Raw genomic sequence first — 23044 nt, forward strand, 5'->3', positions numbered from 1 at the left:
AATAACTTGATCCCCTCAAATGTCCTCTCTTCCCTATCCTCATACATGAGTCATAACATTATCAGTGCCATTTTTAGTTTCCCCGTCAAAGCTTAAGTGACAGGTTCCACATTATTGACAGGGTGAACATGTGCGTGCCACGCAACTGCTCACTTCACTGGCATGTGCCAGGAGCAAGACAGATCAGCACGTACAGTGCCTGTTATGAAGTAGAGAGTAGGACAATGAAATTGATTTATGGGAGGTAAATACAGGAGTCCTTTCATGGACATGGTGTATTGTCTCCTGAGTGTTGTATATTACTTGTGTTTCCAAAAAATGGCAACTACCGGCCAAATATATTGCTATTTTTTTATTTTAACTTTTGCTATGATGTGCTGTTATTAACATTACAATATGATCTTATATTAAACATCAGTACTTAGAGAAAGCACTCAGAGAGTGCAGGACTTGTGCTTGTAATCAACACATCTTCCAATACAGACAGTGAGTGATGAGGGGAAAGGGGTTTATTGGTTGCACACGTTCTCTAGCATGTGTTGGACGCCCCTGCTGTCACTGTCCGTCTGACATCGGCTCACAAGGGTCAACAACACCATCCTTTGAACTTATTTTGGGATGGAGCCTCCTTGACGACCAACCTGAGGCATATAATCCGTAACATGTCTGATACATGACACAACAGTGACACAACATCACTGCCTTCAGAATAAACTGCACACTAATTACAGATACACACTAACGCTTATAAACTCTTTAAAAGACGGTAAGCCAGCAACAGCTGCACCGCTGACCGAACAATACACTCTTATGGCCCTGCGTGAACACCCAAGGGTAAACATGTTGGTGCTGACTGGTGCATAGCATGGCTGAAGCAAGGTGCCCCACTATGGATTCCAAAGTCATTATGTAATTCTGGTATAAAATACACCACAACAGTCAGCCACATCCGGCAAACAGTAGGAGGGGAGCATAGAGTCAGTCAGAGACACGCACCAGCTCATCCCACTCAGGACGTAACAAGCATCCAGCAAGGACTGTCTGTCTTTTGTCTCTTCTCTCTTACATTTATTTGGATCAGGGGATTTCAAGTGGAGGTAAGTGTTTGTCTGGCAGGTTTTTAAGCATCAGCTGCCGTGAAGTCACTACTTTTCTAATTTCTACTGATTAGAAATGGACTTCATCCTGCCACCCACTCTGCCAGCTGAAGGTATCCCATGGGAGAAGGTTATACCACCTCTCATTCCCCGGCTGAGTGGGACTTATGGACAATGTAACTGGTCCCCAAAGTTACTGATCCCAGAGAGTGATCATTTAAGTACAGCAGAGGTACGTCTATTTATTTTTAATGGCAGACATTTAAAAAGAACATTTTAATCTAGGCTCTGTGATTCTGTGTTGGTCTTATATATAAGGAAGCTGTTTAACTAATATAACGTGTAATGGGCCTTTTTTTACAGCATATATTGGGCAACACAAAACAGGTTTTACCAGTAACATTAATTAGGGTTTCACTCCAGGTTTAAGAGAGTCAGGGTTGTGCAATTGTTTTTTTTAATTATTTTCTTTATTTTAAAACTGCAAATGTTTCATGTATTTTCTGGTTAAGCAACATCCTTACTTAAAGTTATTTTTCCAACCACACCTACAGATTAAGATCCCAGGTAGCAGCAGTTAAATTATATATACAATATTTTAACCGAATGGTGACAAATGGGACACTTGGTTATTTTAATACATAGTATGTTTTACTTATGTTGGCAGGTAAATTGTGACGACACTGGATTTACAGTTCAAGTTGATGTAAAGCACTTCAACCCAGAGGATTTAATTGTTAAAGTGATTGGGGACTTTGTAGAAGTACAAGGAAAGCATGAAGAAAGAAAGGTTGGTATTCTAGGAGGAACCTTCTCATTTAGTTTCTTTATTTACAATAGCTATGAAGTGCAGTATCTTCTAAAACTGTATTGCTCTGTTTACTTTGTTAGAAGGATGGTCCAGGAGTTACCACGAGGCAGTTTAACCGCCGCTACCGAATCCCAAAAGGAGTGGACACCATGGCTTTACAGTCAGTGGTCTCTCCAAATGGAATCCTTATCATATCTGCACCAATGCTGCAAAGTCAGAACTCCAGATCCCTAACCTAATCGCGTACCGTCAAATCATCACTCTACCAATCTTCACCTTATATGACAATGAATGTAACAGAAATAACTGCAAGCTCCTCCAGTCACATCAACACTCGGCATGTGCCAAAACAAGTCATTTGTTGTGTTCCTGGCACATCCTAATATTCCCTGTTCTCAGACATTTGTATACTGTATACGGCTCTGCTTTTACTCATCAATCTTACAAAAATGTTTAAAGGAACCAGACATTTGTAAATATTCTGTGTTCACATATCAACCTGCTGCTTCTTTTTTTTGCCACTTTTGTAAAATGTACTGCATGAGTAATTGTAATTGTGATAAATTAAGTACACATATGTATCTCCAAACATTTTAATGTGGAACTACTGTATTTCTTAAAAAAAAATACAAATAAACTTTATTTTATAAAAAATTAAAAAATGACTGCATCAATGTTCAAGTCACATGTTGCTCATCCAAGAATTCTGTCAACATACATTCCACTTCCCTAAAAAGAAACATTTAGCAGACAATTAGGTATTCATCATGAATTTTTGGTGCTATGTTGATATGACGAAAAGGATTATAAGCACCAAATTTATTATTTATTTTTTACCTGATCTGCTCCTTTACCCATTTTCTTTGTTTACGTAGCACCTGTAATAAAGTGTCATCTTCAAACTCCTTTTCATCTGAATCTGGAAAAGAAAATCATTTAAAAGAATTGAGCAGCAAATAAGACAGTTGCTGATGAATGACCAGCATTGATATTAGACCAAGACTACAGTATATGTTATTGTTTAAGTGTTGAAACCTACAATGGCAACACATGTTATCACCTACACTTACAGGCAGCATGTACAACAAATATGTAAGACCTTCTGAGGGGTTTTCTGCTGGGAATGCAGGGAATGGAAGCTATTCATAGTTCAGAATATGATCTCAACAATTCACTACAGGGTAAAGGTTGGTGCTCTCTGCTCCATTCAGCTCACCTTCAGCCTCCTGCAGCAGCTGAGAGATGACCTTCACAGATTTATGCGTTTTACACTGAGGAACTGTGGCATGTTGAGGTGCAGAGACAGGGCGAGGGGGAGAAACCAAAGAGCTGGGGGATCTTCGAGAAGGAGGTGAATCCACAGTAGGGAAGAGTACCTCTGAAACTACCTGTCAATGTCCAATAAGAACACCCTACTGGTTAATACATATTTAAAATAACCAACATTAGATTATCACAACATAGATATATATAGATATATATATATATATATATATATATATATATATATATGCAGCATGCAGAGTAATGTCAGATTTTAAGACCTAAATACAATATGGTATTCTGACATGGATAGGAATGAAAAGAAATGCAAGAATGTTTTTATAATTATGAACATTAAAAATTATTGGGGCCAAAGCTGACAACCTAACTGGCTCAAGGCTCTTGGTTTAATAGAACTGCATAGCGACCAAGAAAGAAAACGACTTGACAACCGTTGGAAGAACCTTTGCAGCGTGTGTATGTGCTGACCTGTGCTAAGGCACTGTGAACAGGAGAACGTGGTGTTGCATGATCACCAGTACAGCTCCTGCTGGAAAACCCTTGGTTTTGCTCCTGTTGCTGCATCTCTTCCAATAGCACTGCATTTTTTGGGGGTCTCTGTTGTGATGAACTCCTCTTTATTAAGTTAGGGCCATCAGCGTGCTCCTCATCCACAGTATATCTGCAACACATCTATATTAAGCATTCAGACTTGAATTTCGTAAAGTGTGTGTTTCTTTCCTTCATTCACCTTGATGGTTTCTTTTGCTTTCTGATGGACGACGTTGTTGTCCCCTTATTCCTCTGCAACTCTTTTCCCTGAGCTTTCTCCTTCTTGTTGTTCTCAGACCTTTTGTTTCGAAGAGGCCACTCTTTCTCTACAGCTCCAGATGAAGCATGTGTTGAGGAAGACATGCATTCACGAATTGGTTCTTCAGTGAAGAAATCAATTTGGTCATCAGGGACCTGGGTCTTTTTACTTACAACTTTGGTATGGAATTCATCTAAATCCTGTGAAATGTTTTGTTGTGTGCTAGCATGAGACAAGTGGATGGAACAGGGCAAGACATCACAGAGTAAATGCATGTGGGCTGGAACATGAGCAAGAGCCTGGTGTTGAGACACAGAAGAGCCAGAGACAACAAATGCAGGGGGGGGACTTGGACCTGAGGCAAGGCGAGATGAACTGAGGGCTTCTTTGTCATTTGGCTGGTGAGCAGTGATGTGTGGATGAATATCTTTCAGTGAGAATTCAGGACATTGAGTACTTGGGTGTTCCTGCAAATGACACAAAAATAAGGACAGAGAAATTAAATCTAAAATGTATATTAAGACCATTATCAAAACATATGAAAATAAATACCATTAACCCAACCTTGTACAGCTGTCCCAATTCACCAGGTGAGGGATGGAGTAAACTGGAAGGCTGCAGGCTAAAGGTGTTATGACGATGGGAGTGTTGCAGGGTTTGAGACCACTTTGTGGCCTGCTCCATCTTTCTCCTTAAACGCCACTGGAACAAGATGTCCTCCTCAGGGCGAGTGGGGAGCCCCAAAGAAGGAAAAACATGCTTTTGTGACGACTCAGATTGAACAGAGTTTGAGCTGGCCTTTGCTGTAAACGTTAATCAACACAATGAACAATAACATTGGCACAAGATTACATTTTAAAATACCATCATGATAAAAGTTACATAAGGAGGAGGACTTTGAGAAGGAGGAATTGCCCTGTGCTGGTTACAGTGGAAGAAAATGTCAACAAACAGTTTGCTACTCACCAGCAGTAGATTTTATGAGACCAGGCATGAAAGGTCTTCGCACCGGTTCATCTACACTGACAGTAGGAGAGAAATCTGAGCACCCCAGGCCTTCTGAGCTGACACGGACAGATCCATCACTCAAAGTGCATTCACTGTGAAGTGGAAAACACAATTATTTACAATTCAAGGGATTCATTTATCAGTCATTTAATTAAATTGGCTTCATACCCCCTCAACAGAAGTCTGCTGGCCCTCTCTTGAAGATTTATGATCTCTGTGTCATCAAACTCAACCTGGAACGTGTCAGACAAACCCTGTAAAACAAAGACAAGGCAGAAAGTTCTATAAGCCACAGTTTTGCTCATTATGTCTCAATATTAATAGCATTCACAACAAAATGTATAAACAATTACAACTAAGTAAATACATTTGTAACATTTGATTGAAAAAGTCCAGTTAAAAAAAAAAAAAAAATTCAAAACTTATAAATTCAACAGTGGTCTTTTATAATATTGTGAGGGTTCACTTTGAAATATGAGCAGACTGAAAGAACCATAAATGTGTCAAACAAGGCAGCATCAAAGATTACAAGGCATTATTGTAAACACAGAGGTTTCCAAATGGACACGTGGTGTGGCAGTGAAATGCTAAAGTTTATTTGCACGCTTAGTTGGAGAGATGTTTCTCTCTTGCAGACAAAGTCATTATGGAGAGACATAATAACTAGTATAACCCAGTACTAATATTAAAACAACACAAGACACAGACAAAATAGTAGGTTGCCTTACTTTTTAAGCAATTATACAAGATATTTGCTGGTGAGTTATAATTCTTACTAAAAGTGTACATATGAACTCTATGGAGTAGAGGAGGCCAATAGACTCACACTCACACAAGGAGATCCACTGCATGCAGAAGGAGATCTGTCACGATGACGCTGTCCAGCTGGACTAAAAAAGGCAGGCACGTGTTCTTCTCTCAGAGGCAGGATGACCTGATCTGTTCAGAGGATAGGATTACTCCGAGGAAGAAAGTTTGCAACTGCAATCTGAATTTAGAACCTGATAAAAAATAAATTATTCATACATTAAAATACAAAAATATATCAAAATATACCTATGTCCGCCATTTTATTTGGTGTTGAACTGGTGGGCAAAGATGAGGATGACTTCCACCAAAAAGGCAGCTGCTCCTCTCCAAAAGCAGAAGCCATCTGCTGGCGATCCTCTCGACTCTGTGGTCGACCGTGGCGAAAACGCTCAATGTATCTGGAAGACCAAAGGTCAGTGCTGGTTACAAGATTAATTTCGTATAGTTAAATAAAAGAAACAGTTTCTTTTGTCTTCACAACACAGTTATCTTTAAGGTTCTGTCAGGACTTATAGGGTATTATACCATTTTTCACTTTGGAAAAGGTTACAGTTCTTTTTAGGATAACTGCATGCATACACTATGAAACTAAAACATACTTTGCCAGCATTGAATCCTGCTGATCTCCTGGCTCAGAGGACAGTGTTGAGCTCCCTGCTCTTGCAGTCTGTTTGTGTGTCTCCATGTCAGATGTGGTTGCAGTGATGGAAGGAGAAGTTCCACTATCAGTGGAAGGCCAGGATTCAGAAAAAACAGGTTGCCCATCTGCAATGGCTAAACTGAGATCACATTTGTCAGACTTCTGTTGGCTCACTGGGTCTAGAGTGTGTTTCCGTGGACTGGGTCTCTGGTTTAAACGCACAGGACTCAATGTCTGCAAAAGAACAAAAGAAATTGTAGGAAGAAAAGCAGCATTAAAATCAGTGTTCCCAGTGTTCAGAGTCACCAAAAAACTTTTTGAGTCTGAGTCCAAGTCAGCAAGGTTGAGTTGAGTTTGCATGTGTGAAATGTGCACACTACAATACCTGGAGAGCAAATGAATCTGCCCTTTGCCACAAATTAAATACTACTTCATTATCAATATAGCAATTTCTTATGCCGAATTATTTAAAAAATAATACCTGTCTTTTTAATGAAAAAATCCAAGTCATCATCTCCAACTTCCAAATATGAATGGAGCTGATGACGCATGAATACATGAATAATGAGTACTACAACACTGCTGTAAATAATCCTACCGTCTTTTTCTTCTTTTTTGACAAGGACTGGTTGCAGGATGGATGGTAGTGTGACTTCCCCACTCTGGGAGCTGGCTGGAAAGGGTTCTGGTTGGTGAACACGGGACCACTGCAATAATAACACATGTGACCAACTACAACTTCGGTTTTAGTTACGATGAAAAAAAAAGCTCTTTATATCTTACCTGGATTTCATCGCCACTTCTGACAGTCACGGGTGGGTCATAATAGTACAAAGCACGGTCGAGGTTGTTTCAGTGAAATGACGGATAGTTCTTGCTCCGGGTATTAGCTGGATCGGTATAAATACATATATTACTTTGGACTCACAGCAGAGCCAAATACCACATGATGCATCAAAGTATTCGTTGTAATGTTTTGGCCACAAAAGAAGGTTACCATGGATTTAAAAGCCAGTACAACACTAATGATTCACGGTATAACAAAATAACCTGTACACGAGGGCGTTTCAAAGACCACATCATCCAAAAGGTAATTTTCTTTCATTAATGTTTTGCTATTCGACAAAAAAGATATTTACTATCGATGAAACCAGAAGAGAGTCACTCACTCTGCTGTTGTCGTTACTTACTCCAAAACCAATAGGCTCCGAGTCTAAGATGATTGACAGGACATTTAACCAATCACGTGTATGTTCCTTGCAGCACGTGTGCCAATCAGTGACCGGGAAACGGGCAGCGCGCGGAAGAGGAACGTCTGCAAATCATACGCGACCGTCGAAAACAAGCTAAGTTAGCAGCGATTATTTGAGCTAGCAAGTGCAGTTGTACGATAAAAAAAAACAAGACAAAGACTACTCTGTATCAACATATCAGTACATATATGACGAGCTAACAGCCAACTAATCGTTGTAATAGGAATATAAGGATTACATTAGATTACTTCTGTTGTTATACTAACCACACCTAGCTTGCTAGCTAACGTCAATATTAGTAAGAAGGCTATTTATAATATCCATACATTACATTTGTAAAGTCAGTAACAAGTCACTGCAGACGCTGTGCAGTGGTCTGGCTCCTGGCGGTGAACGCTTTTCTAGCGTGTGTTTAATATTTTGATCTTCCGTGCGGTGGAGATAATGCACCACGTAAAGATCAAGACTGAGAGGCCAGGTAAGACGTCCCCCCCACCCCTTAAAAAAACAACAACAATCAACTCTGTGATAAGGTTACTTCTATCCAAACATTTGCGTGACGTAACCCAGTGCTAACTGTTGTTATATTCACATTTCATATTTACTTTGGTAGTAACATCTACTATATACTGTACAAACGACGTGCAGTGGGTTTAGTTGGGCATTACTATATTTGTACACATGGATTATCTCTTCTGCAGATGTGGAGGTGGTTGGTGCTCGCAGCAGATTGGATGCAGTGTTAAAGGGACTTGTTGAGAAGAGTGATAACGAAAGGTCAGAAAAAATAACTATATTATTATTTATAACTGGCAGCCTTATTGCCTACAAGTTCATTCAGTTTCACTGTTTTTTGTACAGGGAGCAAAATGATGGTGACACTGGGAAAAATTCAGTGGACTCCCTTAACAAGTAAGGAGCAATAATTAATATTTCAGTTACACCTACTCCATGGTTTCAGCCGTTAAGTCACATATATAAAGGCTGCAACTTATTTTCATTATCAATATATTGGTAATTTATTTGAATTATTTTGTCCATATAATGCAGGACATTGTGTAAAATGTCAATCAGTATTGTCCGGACCTCTAAATGACAATGTCCTGTTTTCCCACAAATAAAAGATATTCAGTATGACAGACAAATAGCTGATGATTCATACTTAACTTGCATTTTAATTTGACTGAAAAACATGTTTTTCTTATGATATTGCATTTTACTTGCTCTCACCAGGGATCTGTCTCCATCATCTGCTGGAAAAAGGCAAGTGTATGTTTTTTTCAGTTTTAGTTGATGCTGTAACTCGCACATCTTTTTGGTCTTTAATAAAATCAAGCATTGATGCTTTGTGAGTGATTGTATCTTTTTAAACTGACAAGTTGTTGGCATGCACACAGTAAAAGATTAATTGAAAACAATTCTAGAAGCTATAACAAGTGTACATTTGGTTATTGCTTTGACATCTCTATGTCTTGACTCTTGTTTTCAGACCTTCAGCTCGATTTCCACAGCACAGGAGGAAGAAGCGAAAAGAGATGGACGAGGGCATACCAGAGAGCAATCAGCATAAACAAAGTAAACTTAGTGCAAATAATGAAAATAATAGAAAACAATTCCACTGTTGAATCTCTCAAATTTGTCGCACAGTTACTGTGTGACAAATGTAATAGCCTGAGGTCTAGTAATTCTTACTTTTTCTTGCTGTTCTTTGTCTTTTTCCATTTGTTAGATGCTTACATTATCAAGTTGTTTGATCGCAGTGTGGATCTGGCTCAGTTCCACACCAGCACCCCATTGTATCCTATCTGTCGTGCCTGGATGAGAAACAATCCCTCTGTTCGAGAGCCAGCTCCTTCCCCCAGTCCCCCCCACAGCATGGTAGAGGAAGAGGTGAGGCCACAAGATGTTTGATGAAACCTAAATAAAGCCACAATTTGCCGAACACTCAAACTATATGCGATAAAGTCAGTGGCATATGTATTTTTGATATCCTCTGATTTTCCTAAACAGGTGCAGACACTTTATCTTATATCCAGCTGACTCTAATTCAGCCAACAACTCCAATTACTACATGCATAGAAGCCTAGGGTCATCTACTGGCCATATGCTATAATGATATTTATCACCTTTTCTGGCCACTTAAGACCGTGTTACATCACATTGCTACATATCATTCCCTCGTGTGATTTCCACAGCAGGTTTTTTAAACCCAACTTTCTTAAACCCAAGCGCATCAGCCCCCTGTTTGATCTTCAGTAAAGAGTGTGTGTCAAAATGAAGCCCTGCTGCAGTCTATAGCTGTGCTACATCATGGACCCCCTCTCTATTAAAGTAGTGAACAGCTGGAGCATGTGAAAATATTTGCAGCTGAAGTCAAAGTTGGGAGAGAGGTGATTGGTGGTGTTGCCAATGTCCAATCAGTTTAAAAAATGCTCACATGCTCTGATCTGATACTTGAGAGATCAGGACATCTTTATAAAAAAAAAAAGACAACCAAGCATTTTTTTTTGAAAAAAAAATTAAATTAAATTTTTAATTTATTAATTTTGATTAGAAAGAAGTATAAAATTAACTTAAAATAATCTCTCATGTTCTAAAGACGTTGTTGTGCTATGTTCTTAAAGCTGTTCCATCGTATTGTTTTGCCAGGTCACAGACATGATCAATGGTAAAGATCAGATTGTGTACAGACTCCCTCCTCCAGCCCCCTGTCCAATCAGCTCTTCTGGCGAAGCTGTCAATCTTAGGATCCCACAGACAGAAAAGCCCACTGCTACCAAGGTTCTGTATAATGTGGGCATGGCAATTTTTATTTGGTTCACTAACATTGTGATATTAGAACATACTCATCTCTCATTATGATGAACAATAACAAAGATTTGTTGTTTTTTCTCTTTCTCTCTCGCTACAGTCTTCTGATTCTGTTTCTGTATCGGACTCTCTCTTATGTGACCACATGGAACGCTGGAAAAAGATAAGGCACAAGTATGTTTTGTTTTTTGTTGTTTCATTTGCTTTGCTGAGATGCATTCATTTTGATTTTGTTTGCTATATAAATCACACCTTAAGAGTATGGCTATACCCTTGATATACTGTGTGTTATTTGTTGCTTTAGGGTAACATTCTAATTGATCTGTTTTGAAGAGGAGTAAAATTTAAAATAGTTTTGCATGCATTTCTTCGCTTGTAACAATACTTTGATCAAACTGAATATAAGTTATCTTTTCATCCATCTTCCCTATACCCCCTGAATCATGAAAAAAAAACATCTATTCTTTCTTAACTTTAGAGATGAAGTGGGTAGCAGTGTTCAAGATCATTTTAAGCATATAAGATGAGGGTGTGCATTCTTTAAAACTAGAAACAGGAAATGTCTCAGTATGAGATGCACTACAGTATATCTTAAATATTGATCATTAAAGAACTGTAACAATCATTTACGCTCAACGACAAATATGAATGGATACTGTTAAGAAGTTTGGTCATGATTTAGTAAATTTGAATGCAACCTTAGTAACCTGTGACAAACCACAAAAAAGCCTGTATGTCTGACAAGTTTACACCTTGTTCATTTTCTTTTTTTCACAGATGGAAGGAGTGCTCTACCAAGAACCAGTTGAGATACAGTGAGAGTATCAAGATCCTTAAGGAGATGAAAGACCTGTATGATCACTAATCAGCCTACGTGTAGTGCTTCACCACAGACTCAATGCAACTGCAATGGAGTCATAACAAAAGACTGTGTCTGAACACACCTGCCACCGACCCTGAGCATTCTGCCTTGTAGGAAAGCATTAACTAATCCTGGAGACCTAAATGGACTTTATGCAATACAGAATTCTTTTGATGGATGTTATTTCATTCTTGCACTATTGCTTGTGCAATAATGAATTAGAGTTTGTCATTATCATCCTTCACATATGTCTGAATAAATTAACTTGCTCATTAGTAGTGGTTTTGAGCAAAAATGAAAAGACTCCTTAAAGTCCATTATGGTTTCCTTGTTTCTGCACATTTGTGGCTATGAAGATAGAGTAAGATTCACTAGAAGCAGTTCATCTTCGGGACACTTAGTCAAACCACAAGAGTGGAACAGAGCAGGTAACATTAGCGCTCGTTCTTTAAAGTGCATAAATGCAGCTTTAACCAACAAAGCAAGTGGTCAATCTGTAAATGAGGCTGCGATCACATTTTGTGTTTAAGAGGGCCAAGTATTACAGTTTTATTTAAAACACATTCAATGGTGGAATGTGTAAGAGGTTTTGGAAGAACTGCCATTCTGAAGAAAAAGGAAGTGAATGCCATGTTGACAAACTATTTATTACCCTGGAAATTGACTGGCAATATAGATGCTGCAATGGACAATACAGATAACATGACAACATTTGTAACACATGCACATCTGACAGTAAAAGGTCATTTAAATGTATACTTGATTTTCACTTGACTTTAATATTACAGCAGCAAAAGCACACTTCTACTAACAGTTCCACCTGATTGCATACACATTTGGATCAACTTAAAATCACTACATGTACCAGTAAAATAATATGAAAGTTTTAGCAGATGAAATAGAAGTAACAAACGATTATTTAAGGCTAAGTTTCATCCTGTGCTCGGAGTTTTCGCTCCTGGTGGCTCTTTGTTTTCTATTAACTTCAAGGAAGTGTCTGTCCCCCTCCTTTCGTGCACTGATGCAGCAGAATGTGAGCTCCGGGAAATCGAGAGGTGTGAGGACAAGGAGCGAGAGGACACCAAGAAGTCCTCTGCTAGGGCACTCTCCAGGACAAAACAAACAGACTGTTTGAGCTTCCTCTGGAATTCATGACACATGAAAACATACAGGAAGGGATTCAGGCAGCTGTTGGTGAAAGCTAGCATCATAACTACTGGACCTCCAATAAAAGTTATATACTTTGAGTGTCCCATATTTTGCCCTATAAAGAGTACAATATGGAAGGGCAACCAACAGAAAAAAAATGCAAAAATGATTGACAGAACAACTTTGTAAGATCTATGTGTCCTTGTCCTCTGCAGACGCCGTGTGCGAACAAATATGGCCGTATAGGAGACACATATTACCAGAAATGGGACGACGAATCCCACAACTAATCGAAAAGTCTCCAGGAACAATGTCGGTGTCCCTTTCTTATAAGTACAGTAGGTTATCTTCTCATCTTCCGTGACGTTAATGACAATAACTTCACGGAAATAGGTATATGGGATGCTGCAGAGTGCAGCAGCTACCCAGATGATGGTCACAGTCAACTGAGCCTTGACAACAGTGCGTTTGTTTTGTGCCCATACCACCACACAGATGGACAGGCAACGGTCCACACTTATGGCCATTAGTAGGAAGATGCTGGTAAACATGCTGATCACACTAACAAAAGTGTTGAGCTTGCACATGAAATCCCCGAAATTCCAGCGGTACCCCTGAGATGATGAGATGATCAAGAAAATCAGGAAGGACGTAAAGATGAAGTCAGCCAGGGCCAAGTTGAAAAACCAAACTGAGTTGACTGATTTCTTCATTCTGCAGCCTGTCACATAGATGACCAAACCATTGCCGACAGTCCCGACCATAAATATCACAGAGTAGATGACCGCACAGACTGTGGGCATGCATGTGGCAACCTTGTCCACCCAAGATGAACTTGAATTAGGCATGATATTACCTGGTTGACCCCACCCACCCCAAAAAAAAGAAATGTTAATAAATACATTTGTTACTTCAACACTGAGAAAACAAAAAAACTTTTATAAGACTACAACTTCTTTGTTAAACAGATTATATAAAAACAACATATGCTATTTTAAAAAAAATGTTCACAGTATAGTAGTAGACTTTGTAGCAATACTTCACCTTTATCTCTAAAATCAACCAAAGAAACATCAGTGTCCATTCGGATAGAAGAAGAAAATATGGTCTATTAAACAAAAGTAATGTGTGTAAATACTGTAGTACTTTAGTATAGTATAGTTTAACCACAAACAGTGTCACAGTGCCTCTTGTAATGCAATTAAATGAAGATATATATATTTATATCTTACCATCAGTTTTTTTTTCTCGTGCTGTGAAAGTCTGTCTTAATACTTGATGATGTCTGCTGATTTCTCTCTGGCTCTGCTGATGCTCATTCTCACTCGCTGTGCACTTCTCCTTTTTAGGATGGCAGCAACCAATGAAACTGTTGCTGCTTTGTTTTGGGGGGGGGAGGGGGGTTAGTCAGTCGAAGACATTAATGTCTGGTGCAGGACCGGAAACTGAGTTAATTTCATTGAACGCTTTCAAATCCAAACAGAGAGTTCTTGGGGCCGACTCAACATGCGCTTGTTTTTCATAATGCGCTTGTGAATTTAATCTGGATTCTTTTCTTTTGTTTTCTGCTTGTGTTTTAACTGTGTAACTGTTGAGTGCTTCGTATTGGCTGCTGCCTGTCTTGGCCCGGACTCCCTTGAAAAAGAGATTCTTGAAATGGGATTTTTCTGGTTAAATAAAGGTTAAAAAAAAATAAAAATAACAAAAGGTTTCGGGCTCACACATACACAGCCGGTTTCTTTTAACAAGCTTTATTTGTTGCATGGTAACCATAATACTAACATCCTTGCACATGTTAATATTGATGCTGTGATCATGGTGAGGAGCTGAAGTGTTGGATGATAGGAGTTAGTTGGAAGCAATAATCTGGTCGATCCACCCACGCAGGTAGGACACACGGGCATACACAGCAGGGGTACGCACATTGCAGTTAGAGGTACCCCAGGACACAATACCCACCAGGGACCAAGCTCCACTGTTCTGACAAACCAAGGGCCCACCAGAGTCGCCCTGAAATGAGAAAATACAATTTTTTTAATTGACTTTCAAAATCTCGATAATGTTGCATTAAAGTTGAAGTGCATAACCTGTGGTCATTGTGCAGACATTATACATTAATGTCTACCACATTATACATTAATGTCTACCACATTTAGACCACATTGAGGGGGGAGGTAATAGAAATGACACAGTTTTTGATAATAGAAGCTACACATGGGACCTTTAATGGGGCTTCTTACAGGAAATGGCCTGGGCTGCCATTAGCTTCTAATTGCATTAATAGGAAATGTGTGGAAGATCATTGTTGAGTCAGAATATTTTTCCGAGAATATACTTTTCCCCAACTCATCTACTGTATATTCCATTTATTGATTATGAGGTAATAGCTTGAAAAGGATGTGTTTGCAAAGTAATATCTAATCAGGATATTGTTATAGTACAAGTATAAGTATTAGTAATGTATTAATATATAGGTATTAGTAATGTGGAATGTCTAGAATTGTGTATTTCAGGCTTTGAAATGGTTGTTACCTGACAGGAGGACACACCAGAGGCACCTGCACAGATCATGGCATCAGAGATTCTGTTATAACCCCAGTACTGCTTGCACTGAGCAGGGCTGAGCAGAGGCAGGGAAGTCTGCTGGAGGTAACGGGGGCTTGCTGTGGAAGGATAGGAAACAGAGATGAGGCTGGGTGCAATATGCATATTGTTTGCAACTTTCTTGAAAAGGTTAAGTGACTGTTGTCTAATTAGACACATGTATACGTTTATGTATGTGTAAATGAATCCTGTTTGTAAGACTTAAAAAGTGTTTGTTCACTCACAGGTCTGGCCAGTTTTGCCCCACCCAGTGGTGACACATGAGGTGCCAGATGGGATGTTGGTGCTGGAGGAGGCCAGGCAAACTGGGGATACGCGGGATGTCATCTGCACTGGGGAGGACAGCTTCAGGAGAGTGATGTCATTGTTGAAGTTCTGGGAGTTGTAATAGGGGTGGCTGATGGCCTGGATGAAGAGGTGGGCAGAGAACATAAGCAAATGTTATCGGATGCCTTCAGTTACCAGGCTCCTCTTCTGTGGAACCATCTCCCAATGACAGTTCGGGAGGCGGACATTCTCTCTGTATTTAAAGTTAGACTTAAAATTTTCCTTTTTGATAGAGCTGGTTCAGGGAAACCTGGACCATTTCTTAGTTATGCTGCTGTAGACCGAGACTGCTGGGGGAATTTACTGTGGTGCACTCACACTCACTCTCTCACACTCAGGGTATGAGAGAACATGAGGGGGTGGAGTGGCTCAGTGGTTAAGACCACCTGTGGTTAAGACCCTGTGTGAAAAGACTTCATGGTCGCAAGATCAACTCCACCCCTGGCAGGTTGTACTCAATTCCCTTGTAAGTCGTCTTTGGGTAAAACGTCTGCTAAATGACATGTAATGTAATGTATGAATATGACTTTTTATATGTCATTAACCTTGTTCTTTCTCTCCCTAGTTTGTGTTTTTCCTTCCTTTCCTCTCTCTCTCTCTCTGTATCCTCATCTTGCAGGTTGCAGAATCCAGATCCTGTTTTCGAGGCTATTACTATCATACATATCATCGCCATTATTATTATGCTATAATTAAAAGTCGATATCAGTATAATTTTTATCAACACTCTCTGCTGCTGATATAAATTACATTGTATTGCTATAAACATGTCATCATTGACTGTATAAACTCGTATACTGTCCCCCATTTTCCTTTCACCCCAACCGGTCGAGGCAGATGACTGCACATCTCTGAGCCTGGTTGTCAGAGAGTTCTTCCTGTTAAGAAGGAGTTTCTTCTCTCCACTGATGCCTAGTGCTTGCTCATTGTGTGAACTGTTGGGTTTCTCTGCTGTCCTTGATGTTGTCTATGTACAGTGTATGTTATGATTTGGCGCTATACAAATAAAATTGAATTGAATTTGCACACCTTACCAGCATGTCACTCAATCAGGAAAGAAGGTGTGTCAGCTTACCCTGGAAATGGACTTGACCTGAATGGGCTCACTGCCAGACTGACGATCATGTTCTCCCAGGATAACACGGTGGTTTCTAGGACTGTGAAGTGTACGATCAGACAGAAGAATTATTGCAGATGTGGTGGTGATAGTAAGATTTGTGTCATGTGGTGAATTTTGGACACAAAGTCACTTACGACACGCGGCAATGAGCGGCAGTGACGACCCAGTTCTGGTTGATCAAAGATCCTCCACAGAAGTGGAATCCTCCGCCATCCTAAGAGTAAGAATGCATCATTAACTATCCTTTACAGATCCCACTTTTTTGTTATTTAAAATACATCATCTAATAGTGAAACTACAGTGGCAGTAAGTGTGGATTATGTATCTCTTAGTTTACCTGAAGTGAAACCTGCCAAGGCCAGGACCCGGACACAGCAGTCACTCCGTTCACAATCTTGTTGTATCCACCCACTTGGGGCTTGATAGAAGGAACTCCACAGCCTGAGGCCCAAATACATGATTAACAAAAAAAACATAGATATGGCATGTGCTACTCTCTGTATACACCAACAAGTATCGGAGTGTGTTTATGGTCTCTCTAAATACTATTGATGTGCAAGCAGTGAGGGAAAAATCTTGCATGGTCACAAACAACCTACTGACAGATGAATGCAGTAGTCACTCACCCAGAGCAGACGCCACAAGGGCAAAACAACTAATGAGCAAGAACATGGTTGTCTCTGTCACAATTCCCGTCCTCTTGTCTTAGCTGTGTGGGACACTGACTTTTATACCTGTACCTAACACTGTGAAGTCTGAAGCCCCTCCACCCTCCCAAACCACCCAACAGATGCGATAGGCCAGGGAAGAGAACATCTGGTGATAAGCAACTGAGATGATTTGCGACGGAAACATTCATCTATTTCGTTTTATGCTTGCGTCTGTCTATTTTTGTGCACTTAGTTCATGACTTTTAGCAAACAAATGGTTGCGTAATTATTCCACTGGTTAGATGAACGACACAGCCCTTGTTATTACTCTGACAAAAAAATGTTTTTGAATTTTAATGTTGGGAATAGATTGAACAAGCCCTTGTTCAATATCTCCATACATCAACAAAACAGGATATGTTTTTAGAGGTTGTAGAAATATATAGAAATAAAGTTTAACTTTTTTGTTTTGAAGCTGATATTTCCTGTTATTGCAGCAAGATAATATACAGGAAAACTGATAATGATCAAGACCCGGACACAGCAGTCTCTCCATTCACAATCTTGTTGTATCCACCCACTTGGGGCTTGATAGAAGGAACTCCACAGCCTGAGGCCCAAATACATGATTAACAAAAAAAAAAACAAGTGTTTTTCCCAAGATATGGCATGTGCTACTCTCTGTATACACCAACAAGTATCGGAGTGTGTTTATGGTCTCTCTCAATACTATTGATGTGCAAGCAGTGAGGGAAAAATCTTGCATGGTCACAAACAACCTTCTGACCTTCTTCCTTTATCTCCATACATCAACAAAACAGGATATGTTTTTAGAGGTTGTAGAAATATATAGAAATAAAGTTTAACTTTTTTGTTTTGAGGCAGATATTTCCTGTTATTGCAGCAAGTAATATACAGGAAAACTGATAATGATCAAAACACTTTGTGGTCTGTACTGAAACCAATTTTATTTGCACTTGTCATTGCAAGTTGTAACTGTGCCATATGAGTTAATCGCACATGCATTGCACTTACTTTAAAACACAAATCAACAGATACACACAGTGCAATTGTTTAAATCAGAATCCCATTGGTAAACTTTATTCATTTAATGTTCACATGTCACAGATGGAAAGCTATAATGTAAATTAGCTTAATCAGAGAGAGGACTGATGGGTCTAGATATTGCAAATGTCTGCAAGAGTCAGTGGTTCAGTTGCTGGTTAAATATTGTAGCAAGTATTTAATTTGGCCATATATCTGGTGAACATGAACTCTCAAGACAGCCAGTGTGTGTGTGTTGGGATCTGAGGTAAAAACACCGTCAGCAGTGTTTAGTCGACCTCCTCGATAGTTGGGCCAGCGGAGGAGCCACCTCCAGCTCCACCAGGAAAACCACCTGGCATTCCTCCAGGCATCCCACCTGGCATCCCTCCTTCCATCCCTCCCTGGTATAGCTTTGAGATGATGGGGTTGCACACTTTTTCTAGTTCCTTCTGCTGGTGTTCATACTCATCCTTCTCTGCCATCTAGCAAACAGGAGGAAGAAAGACTTAATAGTGACAACATAATAAATCTTGTCATAGGAAAGTGTGGGATGGTGTTTACGCAAAACAAATCTTTGCTTTTACAATTTGAGTCAGTGAGGAACGTCCATCATGAGTTATGGTTTTACCTGGTTCTTGTCCAGCCAGGCAATGACCTCAGTGCATTTGTCCACAATTGCCTTTTTGTCCTCAGGACTGATCTTGTCTTTAAGCTTCTCATCATCCATAGTGCTCTTCATGTTGAAGGCCAGAGACTCCAGGGAGTTCTTGGCGGTAACCTTCTCTCTCTGGGCCTCATCCTCAGACTTGAACTGCTCAGCTTCCTGTACCATGCGCTCAATGTCTTCCTTGCTCAGCCGCCCTACATGAAAATAGAATACAAAGCTCGGTACCCACTGTCTTATTTAGCTTCACCATTGCTCCATCATAGTTTTCAATATGGTTGTCTAGTGTACCTTTGTCATTGGTGATGGTGATCTTGTTCTCCTTCCCGGTGCTTTTGTCCACTGCAGACACATTGAGAATGCCATTGGCATCTATGTCAAAGGTAACCTCGATCTGTGGGACCCCTCTTGGAGCAGGTGGAATACCAGTCAGCTCAAACTTGCCCAGAATATTATTGTCCTTGGTCATGGCTCTCTCACCCTCATAAACCTAAAAGAGTATTTACATCAGATTTTCATACACCAGTGGATAGTTTCTGGAATAATTATCCTAAACTGGGGCAATGGGTGAACTGTAATTTCAGGGTTGTACCTGAATGAGTACACCAGGTTGGTTGTCAGAATAGGTGGTAAAGGTCTGGGTTTGCTTTGTGGGGATGGTGGTGTTTCTTTTGATAAGGACAGTCATCACGCCTCCAGCGGTCTCAATTCCCAGGGACAGGGGTGTCACATCCAGCAGGAGCAGGTCCTGTACATTCTCAGACTTATCACCAGCCAAGATGGCTGCCTGCACAGCTATAAATAGTTGCCAAATGGTGAAACCTTATAGCATGATGTCTAAAAATGTAACCACTTTATTGCAATTGAATGGTTTAAAAGTTATATTTAAAAAGGCGTGAAAAGAAGTATGCAGTTTAATTAAATATGGTGGAGACGTTTACCTGCGCCATAGGCCACGGCCTCATCAGGGTTGATGCTCTTGTTGAGATCGCGGCCATTGAAGAAGTCCTGCAGTAGCTTTTGAATCTTGGGGATACGTGTAGAGCCACCAACCAGGACAATGTCATGGACCTGGCTCTTGTCCATCTTGGCATCCCTCAGGGCCTTCTCCACAGGCTCAAGCGTTCCACGGAAAAGGTCTGCATTTAGCTCTTCAAAACGGGCCCTGGTAATAGAAGTGTAAAAATCTGCTCCTTCGTAGAGTGAATCAATCTCAATGCTGGCCTGGGTGCTGCTGGAGAGGGTTCGCTTGGCACGCTCACATGCTGTGCGCAGACGACGGACAGCTCGCTTATTGTTGTTGATTTCCTTTTTGAACTTGCGCTTGAACTCAGCAATGAAGTGGTTAACCATGCGGTTATCGAAGTCCTCACCACCCAAGTGAGTGTCACCGGCTGTAGACTTGACCTCAAAGATGCCATCCTCAATTGTCAGGATCGACACATCAAAAGTACCACCTCCAAGGTCAAAGATAAGGACATTACGTTCACCACCAACCTAAAACAAACGGTACAAAATGGCAACAAAGACATTATTAAATAGGCTGGGATTTGCATTCATTGTGTTTGTTACCTTTTTGTCCAGGCCATAAGCAATGGCTGCAGCAGTGGGCTCGTTGATGATGCGCAGCACATTAAGCCCAGATATGGTTCCAGCGTCTTTAGTGGCTTGACGCTGGGAGTCATTGAAGTATGCAGGAACTGTGACAACTGCATTGGTAACAGGCTGTAAAGGTAACAAAAATTTGAGTCAGCAAATGGCATTTGTGGATTGATGCTTATCTACTTTGTGTCATTTAACATGTTGTAAAGTGTGGCTAAAGGCCACAAGGTGCTAAAGAAAAAATGTGAGTGAATGGGTGAAGGGCGAAACTGTAGGACTAGACTAGAAGACTAGAAACGTGCTATATAAATACAGAGCAGTTACCTTGCCAAGATAAGCTTCAGAGATCTCCTTCATCTTCGTGAGGACCATTGAGGAAACTTCCTCAGCGAAGAAGGTCTTGATCTCACCCTTGTATTCGACCTCTACTTTGGGTTTGGATCCATCATTCACAACCTTGAAGGGCCAGTACTTCATGTCTGACTGCACAACAGGGTCATCAAACTTACGGCCAATCAAACGCTTAGCATCTAAAGAAAAAAAAAACAATGTAATATGTTAAGTACACAGTTAGTAACCAGATCTGACTTTTCTTGTTCAAAATAATAAGTTATCAGTGCTGTGAGGAAAGTAAGAAGGGTTTTGATAAGGATTTTTAATTTTCTGTCGTGTCAGTGTAGCAGTTCTCACCAAATACAGTGTTGGATGGGTTCATAGCCACCTGGTTCTTGGCAGCATCACCAATCAGTCTCTCAGTATCTGTAAAGGCCACATAGCTGGGCGTGGTCCTATTTCCTTGGTCATTGGCAATGATTTCCACTTTACCATGCTGGAAGATGCCCACACAGGAATATGTGGTGCCCAGGTCAATGCCTATCGCAGGTCCTTTTGACATCTTAGATCAAGACACAAAACAAGGTCAGTAATTACTAACCCTGACCCTTTGAACCGTTATTCCAGAATAGTGAATGCATTTGTGCTTGTGATTGTTGTTTTCACCATTCAAAGGAATTTAAAAGTATTTTGGTCTATCTGTAGCATAAATCGAAACATGTATGCACCTATTATACTGTAGATGTGTCTACAAATGTGTGCCTGTCATTCACATTCATCCAAATGCATGGCTCAGCAAGTGGTGGAGTGACATTCTATAACACTCAGTCATTTAAATCTATCTCCACACTGCTTCTCTCCCGCTGCAGCATAGCTCCACTGAGTCTGTCAGTCAGACCAGTGCAAAGTCAGTTACTGAACCTGACATAGTAATCTGTGTCTATTTTCCAACAGCTGGTTCCAAATAGCTTACAGTTTCTATTAAAAGAATCAGCTTATCTACATGGCAATGAATGGGAGGGCAACCAATTCACTGATCATTTTTCATTGACTAGAGGGCAAAATGTGCCCAGCTCCATTTCAGACAAATAACTTAATAACCAAAAATACCCACACAACTCTACAGCTTTGAGGTGCAGTGACAGACAGGTTTCATCAACTCAACAACCGGCTCTTGTTACCACTTCCTATGGCTGTTTTGCAGAAAACCACTGCTCTGTGGCATAGATTCGAGACATCTTGCAGTATATTTTGTCAAACCTTTCATGACTGGAGGCAGTAAACTAATTTTGCTGAACTGCTGTAACTAGAAAAAGTTATTGAAATGTCGCTGGCCATCTAGTTGCATAACAGAGACCAGGAAAAGTTGCAAGAGCACTGTTGCTTCACTGCTTGCTCACTCACATCTGAAACTTGCGAAATGTGCTAAAAAAAAAACAAACATGCATCTAACAGTATCATGGCCTGTATACTGGAGTTAATGAAATTCCCTAATTTGTTCTAGTTGAGGCATTCATGAGGAAACAAGTGTGTCTGTGTTGTAAAATAGGAAAACATTTTAGACAAAATGTTTCTGCTTCAGCTTGGCATACCATTGTTTGACAGAAACCATGCAAGGCTTACTTATGTAGGAATAATTATCATGTGTGATAGTTAAGCAGCAAGCAAGACAGACTAAGAAGCCAAACCGGATGCAATGCCTCTTATGGAAGGTTGTTACCTTGTTTCTGTCAGATGTTCAAAACTTGAGTTTACTGAGTAAAAGTGGTGATTTGTATTTTAAATTTTTTTTTGCCCTGCACACAACACCCAGCGTTTAATCTCCTCTCCAGCACTCCTTTCCCTCTCCTGGCAGGCGGACTAAGAGAACGAGTGCCTCTGATCCACGGTGTATATAGAGAACTGTAGGACAGCTCATTTGAGTGTCAGGTGACTCCACCAAGGAAAGTTCTAGGCCCATGTTTCTCCTCGTTGCCAGGATTTCCTGGAAATTAATCGTGTTACTGCTGTACCTCTTTTGCTAGTTGAACAACAAAAAACAAAAGCCCAATTATGGGGCTTTTTGAAATACAATGAGACAATGACAATTATTTAACGAGTAATCACATGGTATATTACCCACAGTTTTACCTAAAAAAAAAATGAGAAAATGCCTGACAGCAGGAAAAATACAGGAACTTGT

At 40.2% G+C, this 23044-nt stretch overlaps 6 protein-coding genes across 15 annotated transcripts; 2 read left to right on the forward strand and 4 right to left on the reverse strand.

Annotated features, from left to right (window-relative positions):
• The first annotated feature begins 940 nt into the window (after window positions 1-940).
• hspb6 (heat shock protein, alpha-crystallin-related, b6) lies at window positions 941-2442 on the forward strand. Its single transcript, XM_058647075.1, has 4 exons — window positions 941-1097; window positions 1172-1329; window positions 1765-1887; window positions 1989-2442. The coding sequence occupies exons 2-4, from the start codon at window positions 1174-1176 to the stop codon at window positions 2145-2147; spliced, it is 438 nt and encodes a 145-aa protein (XP_058503058.1). The 5' UTR covers window positions 941-1097; window positions 1172-1173; the 3' UTR covers window positions 2148-2442.
• Window positions 2443-2487: 45 nt separating this feature from the next.
• On the reverse strand, window positions 2488-8123 carry proser3 (proline and serine rich 3). 6 transcript variants are annotated; one of them, XM_058647021.1, is made up of 15 exons: window positions 8025-8123; window positions 7610-7755; window positions 7224-7330; window positions 7039-7147; window positions 6400-6674; window positions 6047-6198; window positions 5817-5929; window positions 5159-5244; window positions 4949-5082; window positions 4547-4785; window positions 3923-4449; window positions 3661-3853; window positions 3125-3296; window positions 2746-2827; window positions 2488-2637 (listed from the first exon to the last, which is right to left on the reverse strand). In XM_058647021.1, exons 3-15 carry the CDS (start codon window positions 7232-7234, stop codon window positions 2586-2588), a joined length of 2145 nt encoding a protein of 714 aa, XP_058503004.1. In that variant the 5' UTR covers window positions 7235-7330; window positions 7610-7755; window positions 8025-8123; the 3' UTR covers window positions 2488-2585. The 6 variants fall into 6 exon arrangements, with proteins under 6 accessions (XP_058503004.1, XP_058503005.1, XP_058503006.1 ...); XM_058647022.1 differs by lacking the exon at window positions 7610-7755 and having other exon boundaries at window positions 8025-8115; XM_058647023.1 differs by lacking the exon at window positions 8025-8123 and having other exon boundaries at window positions 7631-7649.
• Window positions 8036-12122, forward strand: lin37 (lin-37 DREAM MuvB core complex component). 4 transcript variants are annotated; one of them, XM_058647065.1, is made up of 9 exons: window positions 8036-8171; window positions 8395-8470; window positions 8555-8605; window positions 8927-8962; window positions 9183-9268; window positions 9423-9583; window positions 10343-10486; window positions 10605-10678; window positions 11282-12122. In XM_058647065.1, the coding sequence occupies exons 1-9, from the start codon at window positions 8138-8140 to the stop codon at window positions 11367-11369; spliced, it is 750 nt and encodes a 249-aa protein (XP_058503048.1). In that variant the 5' UTR covers window positions 8036-8137; the 3' UTR covers window positions 11370-12122. The 4 variants fall into 4 exon arrangements, with proteins under 4 accessions (XP_058503048.1, XP_058503050.1, XP_058503049.1 ...); XM_058647067.1 differs by having other exon boundaries at window positions 10343-10474; XM_058647066.1 differs by having other exon boundaries at window positions 8927-8956.
• A 176-nt stretch (window positions 12123-12298) lies between these two features.
• LOC131470946 (chemerin-like receptor 1) lies at window positions 12299-14190 on the reverse strand. Of its 2 annotated transcripts, XM_058647049.1 has the most exons (3): window positions 13748-14190; window positions 13560-13623; window positions 12299-13371 (listed from the first exon to the last, which is right to left on the reverse strand). In XM_058647049.1, the coding sequence occupies exons 1-3, from the start codon at window positions 13748-13750 to the stop codon at window positions 12299-12301; spliced, it is 1140 nt and encodes a 379-aa protein (XP_058503032.1). In that variant the 5' UTR covers window positions 13751-14190. The 2 variants fall into 2 exon arrangements, with proteins under 2 accessions (XP_058503032.1, XP_058503033.1); XM_058647050.1 differs by lacking the exon at window positions 13560-13623.
• A 60-nt stretch (window positions 14191-14250) lies between these two features.
• LOC131470953 (chymotrypsin-like protease CTRL-1) lies at window positions 14251-17280 on the reverse strand. The gene is made up of 7 exons (XM_058647063.1): window positions 17193-17280; window positions 16904-17007; window positions 16701-16780; window positions 16522-16603; window positions 15344-15524; window positions 15048-15178; window positions 14251-14525 (listed from the first exon to the last, which is right to left on the reverse strand). Exons 1-7 carry the CDS (start codon window positions 17236-17238, stop codon window positions 14364-14366), a joined length of 786 nt encoding a protein of 261 aa, XP_058503046.1. The 5' UTR covers window positions 17239-17280; the 3' UTR covers window positions 14251-14363.
• A 1006-nt stretch (window positions 17281-18286) lies between these two features.
• hsc70 (heat shock cognate 70) lies at window positions 18287-22691 on the reverse strand. Its single transcript, XM_058647029.1, has 9 exons — window positions 22583-22691; window positions 21220-21424; window positions 20854-21059; window positions 20500-20652; window positions 19869-20424; window positions 19520-19722; window positions 19219-19417; window positions 18892-19124; window positions 18287-18745 (listed from the first exon to the last, which is right to left on the reverse strand). Exons 2-9 carry the CDS (start codon window positions 21422-21424, stop codon window positions 18551-18553), a joined length of 1950 nt encoding a protein of 649 aa, XP_058503012.1. The 5' UTR covers window positions 22583-22691; the 3' UTR covers window positions 18287-18550.
• Between the last annotated feature and the right edge of the window lie 353 nt (window positions 22692-23044).

Source organism: Solea solea, chromosome 13 (genome assembly GCF_958295425.1).
Source record: "Solea solea chromosome 13, fSolSol10.1, whole genome shotgun sequence".
Taxonomy (NCBI): domain Eukaryota; kingdom Metazoa; phylum Chordata; class Actinopteri; order Pleuronectiformes; family Soleidae; genus Solea; species Solea solea.

Bases quoted from the DNA above. Each gene is read 5' to 3' on its own strand.
- LOC131470946 (XM_058647049.1), bottom strand. The intron at 13,372-13,559 runs GTGAAGTATTGC...GGGGTCAACCAG, and splicing joins GGTTGATTTTAGAGATAAAG to GTAATATCATGCCTAATTCA.
- proser3 (XM_058647021.1), bottom strand. The intron at 6,675-7,038 runs GTAGGATTATTT...GTTCTTTTGCAG, and splicing joins CAAAAAAGAAGAAAAAGACG to ACATTGAGTCCTGTGCGTTT. The intron at 6,199-6,399 runs GTATGTTTTAGT...TTGGTCTTCCAG, and splicing joins CAGGATTCAATGCTGGCAAA to ATACATTGAGCGTTTTCGCC.
- lin37 (XM_058647065.1), top strand. From the start codon at position 8,138: ATGCACCACGTAAAGATCAAGACTGAGAGGCCAG. The intron at 8,172-8,394 runs GTAAGACGTCCC...TCTCTTCTGCAG, and splicing joins GATCAAGACTGAGAGGCCAG to ATGTGGAGGTGGTTGGTGCT. The intron at 10,487-10,604 runs GTGGGCATGGCA...CTCTCGCTACAG, and splicing joins CTACCAAGGTTCTGTATAAT to TCTTCTGATTCTGTTTCTGT.
- hsc70 (XM_058647029.1), bottom strand. From the start codon at position 21,424: ATGTCAAAAGGACCTGCGATAGGCATTGACCTGGGCACCACATATTCC. The intron at 21,060-21,219 runs GTGAGAACTGCT...TTTTTTCTTTAG, and splicing joins CCCATCCAACACTGTATTTG to ATGCTAAGCGTTTGATTGGC. The intron at 18,746-18,891 runs GTAAAACCATAA...CCTGTTTGCTAG, and splicing joins CCTGGCTGGACAAGAACCAG to ATGGCAGAGAAGGATGAGTA.
- LOC131470953 (XM_058647063.1), bottom strand. From the start codon at position 17,238: ATGTTCTTGCTCATTAGTTGTTTTGCCCTTGTGGCGTCTGCTCTGG. The intron at 17,008-17,192 runs GTGAGTGACTAC...TTTGGGCCTCAG, and splicing joins CCTTGTGGCGTCTGCTCTGG to GCTGTGGAGTTCCTTCTATC. The intron at 15,179-15,343 runs GTGAGTGAACAA...ATCCTTCCACAG, and splicing joins GGGCAAAACTGGCCAGACCT to CAAGCCCCCGTTACCTCCAG.
- hspb6 (XM_058647075.1), top strand. From the start codon at position 1,174: ATGGACTTCATCCTGCCACCCACTCTGCCAGCTGAAGGTATCCCATGG. The intron at 1,330-1,764 runs GTACGTCTATTT...TTATGTTGGCAG, and splicing joins ATCATTTAAGTACAGCAGAG to GTAAATTGTGACGACACTGG. The intron at 1,888-1,988 runs GTTGGTATTCTA...TTACTTTGTTAG, and splicing joins GAAAGCATGAAGAAAGAAAG to AAGGATGGTCCAGGAGTTAC.